General features: G+C 37.6%; 1 protein-coding gene across 4 annotated transcripts in view; it reads left to right on the top strand.

The window, feature by feature from the left end:
• The window catches only part of LRR (Leucine-rich repeat), a 446,397-nt gene that overhangs the window by 375,249 nt on the left and 58,445 nt on the right, over window positions 1-12,703 (top strand). For all 4 annotated transcript variants that reach the window (XR_010951282.1, XM_067775595.1, XM_067775596.1 and 1 more), the window contains exons 6-8: window positions 9,512-9,648; window positions 9,717-9,806; window positions 9,877-10,038. Coding sequence is in view for 3 of the 4 variants with exons in the window: in XM_067775595.1 (XP_067631696.1) it covers window positions 9,512-9,648; window positions 9,717-9,806; window positions 9,877-10,038 (389 nt within the window). In the remaining variant the exon portion in view is untranslated. The remainder of the gene's footprint in view (window positions 1-9,511; window positions 9,649-9,716; window positions 9,807-9,876; window positions 10,039-12,703) is intronic.

Genomic DNA, 12,703 nt, shown 5'->3' with positions numbered 1-12,703 from the left:
ATGGAAAAATGAGGTTTTGCGTGGACTACCGGAAGTTGAATGACGTAACGAAAAAGGATAGCTACCCATTGCCAAGAATTGACGACACTCTGGACTCTCTATCTGGTACGAAATGATTTTCCACGCTGGACTTGAAAAGCGGCTACTGGCAAGTGGAGGTGAAGGAGGAAGATAAAGAGAAAACAGCCTTCAGTGTCGGTGATGGTCTTTGGCAATTTACAGTGATGCCTTTTGGACTTTGTAATGCACCAGCTACTTTTGAGAGACTCATGGACCAGGTACTGAAAGGACTACATTGGAAAACATGCTTGGTGTACCTGGACGACATCATCGTATTGGGCAAGAACTTTGATGAACATATTAAGAACTTGGAGGAAGTTTTCCAGAGAATAGCTGGCGCTGGTCTGAAGTTAAGTCCCAAAAAGTGTGCGCTGTTTAAAAAGGAAGTCAATTATTTGGGTCACAAGGTAACGACAGAGGGCATCTGCACTGCGAACGAAAAAATAGAGGATGTACAGGATTGGCCAAGACCACAGAATCTACATGAATTGAGAAGTTTTCTTGGGCTGTGCACATATTACCGCCGATTTGTACCAAATTTTTCCAGCGTAGCCCATAGCCTCCATGAGCTTACAAGAAAAAACAAAGCTTTTGAATAGAAGAAGGAGCAAGAAGTGGCTTTCCAAACATTGAAGGAGCGTTTGTGCACTGCCCCAATGTTAGCATATCCGATTCCAGGAGCAACATTTATTCTAGATACAGATGCAAGTGGATATGCTATAGGAGGCGTTTTATCACAACTGGTCGATGGACAGGAGAAGGTAGTTGCATATTACAGCCGTTCGATTGGAAAACCAGAGAGGAACTACTGTGTTACGCGGAGAGAGCTGTTGGCATTGGTAGAGTGCATTAAACATTTTCACAAATACCTCTACGGCCAGCGATTCCATGTCAGGACAGATCACGCAGCATTGAAATGGCTTCTGCAGTTCCGTAATCCGGAAGGACAATTGGCACGGTGGATCGAGCGACTTCAAAGCTATGACTTTTCCATTGAGCATCGAAAAGGTAGTACCCATGGAAATGCCGATGCAATGTCACGAAGGCCATGTAGTTTGGAATGCAAGCACTGTTCAAAGGCCGAGGCTAAAGAAGACATTATAGATGTCCGGCTAATGACTATAACGTGTACGGATGAATGGGACAAGGAACAACTAAGAAAGTGTCAGCTAGAAGATACAGATCTGTCACATGTTATGCAAGGGCTCGAACGAAACGAAAGACCCAGCAGAGAGGATATGTCAGCAGAGAGTCCCATTGCGAAGTCATATTGGGCACAGTGGAACAGTTTGGAATTGATATCCGGTTGCTTGCATCGAGTATGGGAGAGTGAGGATGGTCAGTGCAAGAAGAAACTTATAGTTGTTCCCAGAAAAAGGATTCCTGACGTGCTCAGCGAGTTGCACAATGGTCCAAGTGGAGGCCATCTTGGAATCACGAAGACACTCGAGAAAATTAAGCAGAGATTCTATTGGGTTGGTTGCCGTCAGTCGGTCACCGAGTGGATTGCCAATTGCGAGGTATGCAACAGAGCGAAAGGGCCCAAAACCCGAAGTCGTGGCCAGATGAAGCAGTATATTTCAGGTGCACCATTTGAAAGGATCGCCATGGATGTCGCAGGTCCATTTCCTACTAGCAACCGCGGAAACAAATACGTACTGGTGGTTATGGATTATTTCAGTAAATGGCCAGAGGTATACCCAATCCCAAACCAAGAAGCAGAAACAGTAGAGAAGTGGTTAAAAACGAATGGGTTGCAAGGTATGGTGTACCAATGGAGTTACATTCTGACCAAGGCAGGAATTTTGAATCAGCTGTGTTCCAAGAACTGTGCAAGAAGTTGGGCATTCGAAAAACACGGACAACTGCATTGCATCCTCAGTCCGATGGTATGGTGGAACGTTTCAATAGAACATTGGAGGAGCATTTAAGGAAAGTAGTCGACAAGTACCATAAGGACTGGGATACACACATATCATTATTCTTGATGGCCTACCGATCGGCAGTACATGACACAACGGGCCAAACTCCCGCAAAGGTAATTTTTGGCAATGACCTTCGACTGCCAGCTGATTTGAAGTATGGGATAGATGCCGATGCGGAGAGGAATGTCAAGAAATCCACTGATGTCTTAGAAGAAGAGCTGAGAGAGATACACGATCTGGTAAGGCAACGAGCAAAGATTATGAGTGACAAGATGAAAGCGAGGTACGATAAAGCAATTAATTCGGAAGGGTTTCAGGAAGGAGATTTGGTGCTGCTATACAACCCACAACGAAAAAAAGGTTTGTCCCCGAAATTTCAGTGTAACTGGGAAGGCCCATACAAAGTTGTAAAACGGATCAACGATGTAGTGTACCGCATACAAACCACTACCAAACCACGAACCAAAATGAAAGTGGTTCATTTGGAGAGATTAGCAGCGTTTAGATCGAGAGATTTGTCTGATCGGGACGATCAGACTTAGGTGGAGGGCAGTGTTACGAATATTAGCAAAACTAAGGAGTGCTGCCAGCTCTAAGCCGATCTAAGCAGTGACGTGAATGCACATCAATAATTCAATCATTATGTATCTACATAAACGAATCAATAATTGCGTCTACACATATGTACACATTCCGACGAGCAACATTTACATACAAGGCAGCGAGAGATGAGATGTCACACACCGATGAATTTACTTATACGCTTATGTGTGTGCGGGAGACTGTAAACTACAAACACATGCATATACCTTATCTGAGTTGTCACAAGAGAGAGCAATAATTTGTGCACGTAGTTGTGGCTGGCGATTTTGTAGCCGAAACAACTAGTAACTTCTGGAAATCGAAGAGCCTAGAAGTATGCAGCGTAAACCAGGCATGCTTAACCAACGAAACGATATCATTTCGTTACGATAATCAACGTTAATAAACGAAACGAAGTCATTTCGTTTCGTTTATTAACGTTAAGATCGTCAAATTAACGAAATGATTTCGTTTCGTTTTCTGCCATATCAAAACGAAATCAAATCGTTTATGTTGATTATTAATTTCAAACTATGCTGGCAAAGCTGATTGATGGCGGAGTCATTAAAGGTGAAAGCATTATCCAAGCTGATTGCAACTTTTCTCATGAATTTTGACAGTACGAACATTTCTCAGAGTATTTTTGACATTACCACCAACGAATTACACAAACAAATTACATAGAGTTTGTGTGTGTATGTGCGCTCGTTGTTGCCACCTTACGGCTTCACCATGGCTATAGCATTGCCAGCACAATTCAAACATAAAGTATCACGTTTTCGTTAACGTTTTTAACGTTAACGAAAGCTTTTCGTTTCGGTTAAAAACGAGATACAATTTATCTTGATAATTTCTTTATCGATAATATTTCGAAGTGTTTCAACGGAAACGGTGGAAATTTTTTGATAAACGATTAGCTTAACGTTAAGGTGCATCCCTGGCGTAAACTATAAAAGCGATGCAGTCGAGTAAGAAGTAATTCAGTTTGATTTGAGTTGTCAAGCAGTTGCGATTAAGACGATATCTAGCGAGCAATAGCAGTATTATTTTGAATAGTAGAGTTTCATTGAGCTATCAATCAGTGTGGTTATTAAGCAAGCTATTCGTTGCACAGTTGAGTGTATTGTGAAGTACCTTAATAAAGGCCATTTTGCATTATTACAAATTGGAGTTATTTATTCAACAGTTTAGTGATTCGAACTCAGCAGAGGATTGCAAATAAGAGGAGTTGCAAGTAAATTCGTTACAATATGTAATTTTAATAAGTATAGAACTGCGAAATTAAATTAAGTTATTTTAATTTCTTTATAAATTGTACTAGGCCCTGAAGAAGACCACAATAATACATGCGTTTTTCTAACTATTTCGACTGAAAACCTGAATATAGAAATTTATAGTAACAAATTTTAGTCAGACTTACAAGTCCTTCGGGTTTGGCCTAGGAGGATGAGTGTGGTAATATTAAATCTTTCCCGGGATGGTCGTGCAAGTACCTTGATGTTGCTTGTTACCGTAACGTACAGGATCTATAGCCGGCAAAGAACCATCAACATCTACAACACTTCCCAAAACCTTCGGTAGTGTTTTTATCGCTACAACAATAACAATATCTGCACTTTACTGTACGAACTTTATGTAAACATCGGCATAGTTCGTCGAATAAGAATTCTAGTTGCATGATCGGTTCAGAATAATTTGGTTTTGCATGGATAATGTTTTAAGGGCGTCAGGTCGCGCATTGCAGAATATCTTGCAATATCGTCTAGACGATATGGCGCAAATTAAGAGGTAGAAGCAGTTCGGCTTGTCACTTTGCTTGCTAATAACTTTTTCATATAAATGTACTTTGCAGACTTCCAGTAAAATTTAGGATTTTCTTTTAATTAGCATCCCAGCATTTGTTTACTCAGAGAGAAACTAAAGTTTTTTGCCTCTTTCCCCGAAAGTTATTCGGCGTTGCTTTGTTACACTCTTACTTGCTCATTGTGTAAGGGTAGTTTTAACATGTTTTTGTTAATTTTTTTCCACAAGTACGTGGCGATATGTGCGTATTAGCACTTAAGCCACTAAAAAACTTCTTACACTTTTTAAGTCAATGTTCTTGTTGTGTCAGTTTGTAACAAAATATTTGTATGGTTAGGTCATGGCACCAACGCGGCGATATGGAAACAAAGTTTCACTTAAATAAAAACTTAATCTAAGTAAAGTTTGTTTGCCTTGCTGGCGGAGGATGTATCATATATATTTAAGAGCATACATATGTATATATGTGCTAATCGTATATGGGTCATTATTTTACAAATCGAACAACTTTTGAAATTTCATAATTTTAATTCGGCTGAAACTTTTTTTTTAAGTTGCTCGCACGAAATAAGCAAATACCTGTATCAGGATTTCCTCGAAAAAACTTTGTTCAGAGATCTGCATGTGCTCAGATTCGATGGCAAACTTGCCCACATTCAAGATGCTATATCTTGGTTCCATTCGTCGTATCTTATTAATTTTTGTTTTATTTTTAAGGTAACAATATTTACTTTATAACTGCGTTAAAAAAATATTTAATTTTATAAAATCAAAATAATGAATAAAAAATTAATTTTTTAAATAATTATTACATACTGTTTTCCACACGAATATTGTCGAAAAAATATATATAATTTTCGATACACTTTCATATAAAAACCCCTTTTTATTTTAAGTTGGACCATTTTGTGGTTCAAAAGATATTTCGAGGAAATCCTGATATATGTATGTGTTGACTTAAATTGCCAAAAGATTCGAACAAATAAATTTGAGGTCTTTTAAAAAAGTGAAAATTTTTTTTTCTACAAATCCGTAAGATTGGTAAAATAATGGCCCAAATAGGGTTATCGAGCTAAATAACAATAAATCACATACTCATATTTTATTCACTATTATTGTTTGTAAGTCACGGATTAGCTATTGCGAGCAACTTGCAGGTCGGTAATTTATATAGCTCAATATAAAAAGTCTTTGTGATAACCGAACCCCATACCTTGGACAGCCAAAAAAATAACTCGACCTCTTTAACTATATATTCTGCTACTAATACGATCTAATTTGGGTTAGTGTTGAAACTGCTTTAAAATATTTCTTTACTCTACACATTCGGCCTCCCTGTAAGAATTGAATTAATTTATGTGCGTACGTGTTAGTGTCTGAAAGAAAAATGTTTATCTTTCATGTAAGTCGTAGCTTTATTGGCTTTTGCAAAGTTGACGCCAAACACCGTCACCCACCCTCTAATCTTTGCATGTTACGATATAGCAACTAGTTAGGAGTTGAATGATGTGTGTTTTCCTACTCTCATCTATCACGTCTGTACATATGTTGCCCATATTTACAAAAAATAAGACCTATGACAACGAAAAAAAAAGTATAGTAGATTGATGATGATGACTATCCCACTAAAGAATGTATCTATCATTTTTTTTTTTTTTTTTTTGCTGAAACCGATTTGTACATAATTACTTTTTCTAGTTCTGGAACTAGTTTCCTTCGAAGTTGTAAGGGGTGGACTCGTCTTCGTTCGAACTTTATTCTGCTAACTTGTGCCAATTCGAATCAAATATTAAATTTAAACAAATGTGTTTATAAGTATACTGACATATTTTGAACCGGTGTCACCGCATCTTGTTTGAGTTCTCTAACCACTGAGCTACAAAACGCTGCAAAAGTTTTTCCGAAATAAACCGTTTTTTATCAACTAGGTATGCGGCGCGGCCTCGCGGCTGAAATTTCGAATAAAATACCTGATATAACGGAAGTATTCGCCCTCCGAATCACCAAAGCGTATCTAAGCTGAGTTTTAACGATGTGGTTATTTCAGGCATGCTTAACCAACGAACCGATATCATTTCGTTACGATAATTAACGTTAATAAACGAAACAAAGTCATTTCGTTTCGTTTATTAACGTTAAGAACGTCAAATTAACGAAATGATTTTGTTTCGTTTTCTGCCATATCAAAACGAATTCAAATCGTTTATGTTGATTATTAATTTCAAACTTTGCTGGCAAAGCTGATTGATGGCGGAGTCATTAAGGTGAAAGAATTAGCCAAGCTGATTGCAACTTTTCTCATGAATTTTGACAGTACGAACATTTCTGAGAGTATTTTTGACATTACCACCAACGAATTACACAAAGAAATTAAATGGAGTTTGTGTGTATGTCCGCTCGCTGTTACCACCTTACGGCTTCACCATGGCTATAGCATTGCCAGCACAATTCAAACATAAAGTATCACGTTTTTGTTAACGTTTTTAACGTTAACGAAAGCTTTTCGTTTCGGTTAAAAACGAGATACAATTTATCTTGATAATTTCTTTATCGATAATATTTCGAAGTGTTTCAACGGAAACGGTGGAAATTTTTTGATAAACGATTAGCTTAACGTTAAGGTGCATCCCTGGGTTATTTTGCCACAAACTGGCCCAGTCTTAGTCGATTAAATACCCCTTTTTTATAGTATTATTAACGAAACAAGTTCAAAATTAAAAACATTCAATAACAAAAGTCTGTTAAGTACGTTTTTTCTTAACTCGTTATTGAGAAATTCTTCTTATTTGATGATGCAATCTGAATATATATAGTCAGCGCATATGCGCCTTGGCAACCACGCTACTGTTGGCAGCCATAATTTCGAAATAGTAAAGGACTTCGTTTATTTGAGAACCAGCATCAACACTAGCAACAACATCAGCACTGAAATCCAGCGAAGAATCAATCTTGCCAATAAATGCTACTTTGGAATAGGTAGGCAATTGAAAAGTAAAGTCCTCTCTGGGCGAACGAAAATCATACTCTACAAGTCACTTATCGTACCCGTCCTGCTATATGGTGCAGAAGCACGGACCATGACAACAGATGAAGCGGCTCTGGGAGTGTTCGAGAGAAAAGTTCTTCGAAAGATTTCAAGAAAATGGTTGTCAGTTCAAGAACAAGGTTGTTGTTTTGAGAACAGGTCTTTCGTTTTTTAAGAACAAAAAAGTAAGAACATGAAAAGCTTGAATTGAGTCCGGTGGTGCTGGACTTTAGAAAGGCGTTTTTCTCGGAGTGTAAAGATGTTTGGAAAGGGCTGCCATCTTGCCGTAGATTTAAATACCCTAGGAGCCCTATCATCAATTTTGGTTGAACATAGAAAAGAAAAAATTTACAGAAGGTGTCTGAGGTGCCACGTTATACTTTCAAGTGGCATAATTCCAAGGAACAAAGTTGAAATTATGTTACTATACAGGAAGTGAGATAATCCCAACTTTTTTCTTAGAATTTTGTCCCTTGGTACCTCTTGTAAACTTTCCTTTACAAATTTTTATTATTTGTTTTAGTTGCTGTTAGGAATTGATGCAATTACCTTCGTTCTCCAAAGGAACATACATTACCGAAAAATATCGTCTTAAGATAGGCAAGCTCACTGCACCCTAATCACACAACAGTATGAAATATGGTGATCAACGGCCAAAAGGTCAATTAAAGTTATGGCAATTTCGAATTATGACCATTTAGGAAATTTCCATTTGACCTTATGACCATTTCAGTAAAAAGACCATAACCATATACTACAATTTAAGATCAGCACAAAAGAAAACAGCATGGGCTAGGCGTTTAGTTGAGTATGCTCTTCTTATTTCAAAGAAATCCGCACCGAAAATTTTAGTTAAATTAAGATTTTCTTATCACAAAGATGGCCTCAGTGGGTTTTGGAGAGTGTTATCGATGCTGATGGTCCATTGCCGTATATAAATCAGGGTTCCGGTAACAAGCACCATTGAGGTGCAAGCCCGACTATCTCGGAAACGATTTAATATGACCACATAGTTTCATGAGGAATTAGATGTCGCCAATGTCCCGCCTGCTAAAGAAATAGGACTCACCACGGGTAGGTAATGTTACGAATTGGGTTGCAGAAGCTATAATGCGTTGGTAACACCTTGAAAGGGTTCCGCTTCACAACCCCTTGAATCATTTGCGTATTTAAGTCGCCTCTTACGGCAAGCATACCTGCCGCGGGTATATTCTAAGCTCCCTAACCCGCTGGGGAAAAAATTAACCTGCTAGTCCTTCATGGGACGACGATTTGATATTTCATCTGCTGAATGGGGGATAAGTCCATCTCAGCTGTTGGGTGATTCAAAAATTTTCTTTAAAAACCACAATTATTTATCTTATCGTTATAGGAGCAGAATTTATATCTGCCAAAGGCATATCAATCCAGCAGCACTACTAAAAGCCTTCGGGAAGCGTAATTTTCGTTAAATATACAAACAATGACTCTCATTAAACATTCGTTTCCTTATTATTATATTCGAACTTTAAGAACTCATGAATGCTTAATCTCTACAAATTTTTTATGGAAATCCCATTCGCATTTCAAATTGTAATCATATTCGAATTTTTCGAAGAATTCTATGTTTTTCGTAACTTGATGTGTTTCTTTGAAGTTTTTCGACGTCATGATTATATTAGAAAGTTGAAATTTTCAGAAGTCATAAACATATTCGAACTTTTTGTTTGCATGCAAACATTTTTCTTTTTTTGGACCACCCTAATTTACAGTTCATGCACTCATGTTCACTTTGCTTTGCTACATCAACAAAGCAAACATCATAGGATGCATTTGCCAACACTCACAACCAGCAGCAGAACTTCATTAGCCGGAAATATATGAAATTATAAACGTTGCCATTCAATAGCGTTGTTCTACTTTTTCAAGCTGCAGGAAAACCAATCAGTTTCTAGAGCAAACTTTGTGTATGCCGGCACTTTAGAAACAAGTTGATGATAATATTAACAAAGTTGTATGCCAAGTTGAAAATGTGTACAGCCACGGTTTAATTGTATTAACAACTTTTGCTTATTGCTTACTTTTACAAGTTACAAACAATCATACTCACTATTATCATGCTCTTTTTACTTCGCAGATCGATATACAACCGCCTGAACGTGAAGTCGTATTTTCGGAAGAGTTTCGTCCCATAGATCCGCGTAGTGTTGGCCCATGTGGCGGTTTTAGCACGCAATATGCGTGTATGTGCGACTTTCATGGTGTACCCTACAGGTTTGGATTGGTGTTTAGTTAGTTTTATAAAAATCAGAAACTTTAAATTTTTTGTGTTTTTTTTTCAGAGAGGAAGTCGCATGGGATATTGATACAATTTATTTGTCGCATGATACACGCGTGATAAATTTACGTGATTTCGATCATTTGGAACCAAAGTGAGTATACCAACATCGTTGACTCTTAACTATATTGAATTTAATGCTTCATATTTTTTATTGCTCACAGAGACTTAATGGCCATTGTGTCCGCATTGGAATATAATACATTTTTTCGCGGGCTAAAAGCTTCACATATGCGTCTCTCTAATGAGACATTAGAACGTATCTTACATGTGCTCAAGCGTTCAATGTGGTTGGAGGAGCTGCATTTGGAGGCATTAGGTTTAAGGTATGTTTGAATTTTTATCATGCATGTTTTAGCAGGAGATTTCTTTTGTTACTTTTTAGCAATATTTTTTTATCTGATTTTTTCCTATGCATGTCGTTCTCTTTTGAAGTATCGCTTCCTGTTTTGAATAAATATTGTGATTACTGCAGCTATTAGAGATAAAGTACTAAGCGTAGAATGGCAAGAAAATAGTATCAAATTAGCGTAATAAGAGATAAATGTAAACACGTCTTCAAATACTCAGAAAAAGTCAAAAAGACTATTTTCGAAAATCCCTGCAGGTTGATGGCCAGCCTGGAAAGTTAAATTGATCGGTGTTAAAACTTACCATGGATTTATACTCCTAGATCTCGAATTAGCAGGAAGAAAGCGTTTAACTCACAACTATATGGCAATAGACAATATATCGATTCCGATCCTTAAAATTATCTTGCCTCTGGCGTTGGATACAATAGTGGCTGCCGATTCGTTATAAGAGTAATAAAGAAAGTTTATGTCAAAATTGTGACTCTTGCTTCTTCGCAAAAAAACTGGGCAGCTGAAGGACCACCTGCACATTACTACAAGGCACGATGTACATGCAAGAACGTTTGTGCCTAGTTTCTCCTTCAATTTGCGTAAAGCGAATTGGATCAGAGCTTACTTTTTGACCAATCGGACAAGTACTTGAAGATAATAGTACTCACGCGGGCCCAATTTATATCTAAATATACAATGACTCACTAAACATTTGTTTTTCTGGATGCTCTATGATTGATTTCAATATACATATTTATGTATGTATATATATTCGAAATTTGATATTGTTTCCAAACGACACCAATGTTTTTAAAGTTTTTCGAAAAAAAAGTCATGGACTTTTTTGTTTGCATACAAATCAATTATGATCTTGAAATTCTTGTTGTTGTTGTTATAGCGATAAGGACACTGCCCGAAGGCCTTGAGGGTGTTATCGATGTTGATGGTCGTTTGCCGGATGCAGATCCGGTATGTTCCGGTACCAAGCCCGGCCATAACGCCCTCCCACCCCCTAGACCCATGAGGAGTTCGGGGTCGCCAGAGCCTCGGCTGTTAATGAAACAGGATTCGCCACGTATAGGTGAGGTTGACAATTGTGTTGGAGAAGCTACATATTACGCTGACAATCCCTTGAGAGGGTTGCACTAAACAACCCCTCGACTCAATTTGGTATTTTAGTCGCCTCTTACGTGCAAACCTACCGCGGGTTAATTCTAATCTCCTACCCCGCTGAGGCCTGGTTGTCTTCAGTAACGCTTCCTTAAGGCCGCTTCCACCATCGGCAGTTAAGTTTCATTTCACCTGAAGGATAGCAATCTATCAGATGGGTTCATGCGAAATTTTCATTTTCACCAACACAGGGTAAGCAACTCCTAATATTTTGTAAAACACATCCCATTACTAGCCTCAGCTGCTCGGCTTTTGTTTGCACCTTTTCCTTTGACTTAACCTAGACGCAAAGATGGTGAAAACGGCCCTCTGAAATTTGTTTTTATACTCAGCGTGCTTTGCACACGGAGTATATTAACTTTGATTCGATAACGGTTAGTTGTACAGGCATAAAGGAATCGAGATAGATATAGACTTCCATATAGCAAAATCATCAGTATCGAAAAAAATTTGATTGAGCCATGTCCGTCCGTCCGTCTGTCCGTTAACACGATAACTTGAGTAAATATTGATATATCTTCACCAAATTTGGTACACGAGCATATCTGGACCCAGAATAGATTGGTATTGAAAATGAGCGAAATCGGATAATAACCACGCCCAATTTTTATATATATAACATTTTGGAAAATACAAAAACCCTGATAATACACCTAGAATGTTGAAATTTGACATGTGGACTGATATTGAGACTCTTGATAAAAATTTGAAAAATTTGTATACTCAGTTGAGCAGAGCTCACATAGTATATTAACTTTGATTGGATAACGGTTGGTTGTACAGGTATAAACGAATCGAGATAGATATAGACTTCCATATATCAAAATCATCAGGATCGAAAAAAAATTTGATTGAGCCATGTCCGTCCGCCCGTCCGTCTGTCCGTTAACACGATAACTTGAGTAAATTTTGAGGTATCTTGATGAAATTTGGTATGCAGGTTCCTGCGCACTCATCTCAGATCGCTATTTAAAATGAACAATATCGAACTATAACCACGCCCACTTTTTCGATATCGAAAATTTCGAAAAACCGAAAAAGTGCGATAATTCATTACCAAAGACGGATAAAGCGATGAAACTTGGTAGGTGAAATGAACTGATGACGCTGAATAGAAAATTAGTAAAATTTTGGACAATGGGCGTGGCACCGCCCACTTTTAAAAGAAGGTAATTTAAAACTTTTGCAAGCTGTAATTTGGCAGTCGTTGAAGATATCATGATGAAATTTGGCAGGAACGTTACTCCTATTACTATATGTATGCTTAATAAAAATTAGCAAAATCGGAGAACGACCACGCCCACTTTTAAAAAAAAATTTTTTTTTAAGTCAAATTTTAACAAAAAATTTAATATCTTTACAGTATATAAGTAAATTATATCAACATTCAACTCCAGTAATGATATGGTGCAACAAAATGCAGAAATAAAAGAAAATTTCAAAATGGGCGTGGCTCCGCCCTTTTTCTTTTAATTTG

This window comes from Eurosta solidaginis, chromosome 3 (assembly GCF_040869045.1).
Source record: "Eurosta solidaginis isolate ZX-2024a chromosome 3, ASM4086904v1, whole genome shotgun sequence".
NCBI classification, from domain to species: Eukaryota; Metazoa; Arthropoda; class Insecta; order Diptera; family Tephritidae; genus Eurosta; species Eurosta solidaginis.
The sequence above is the reverse complement of the archived record's forward strand: the minus strand, read 5'-3'. Positions and strand labels throughout refer to the sequence as shown.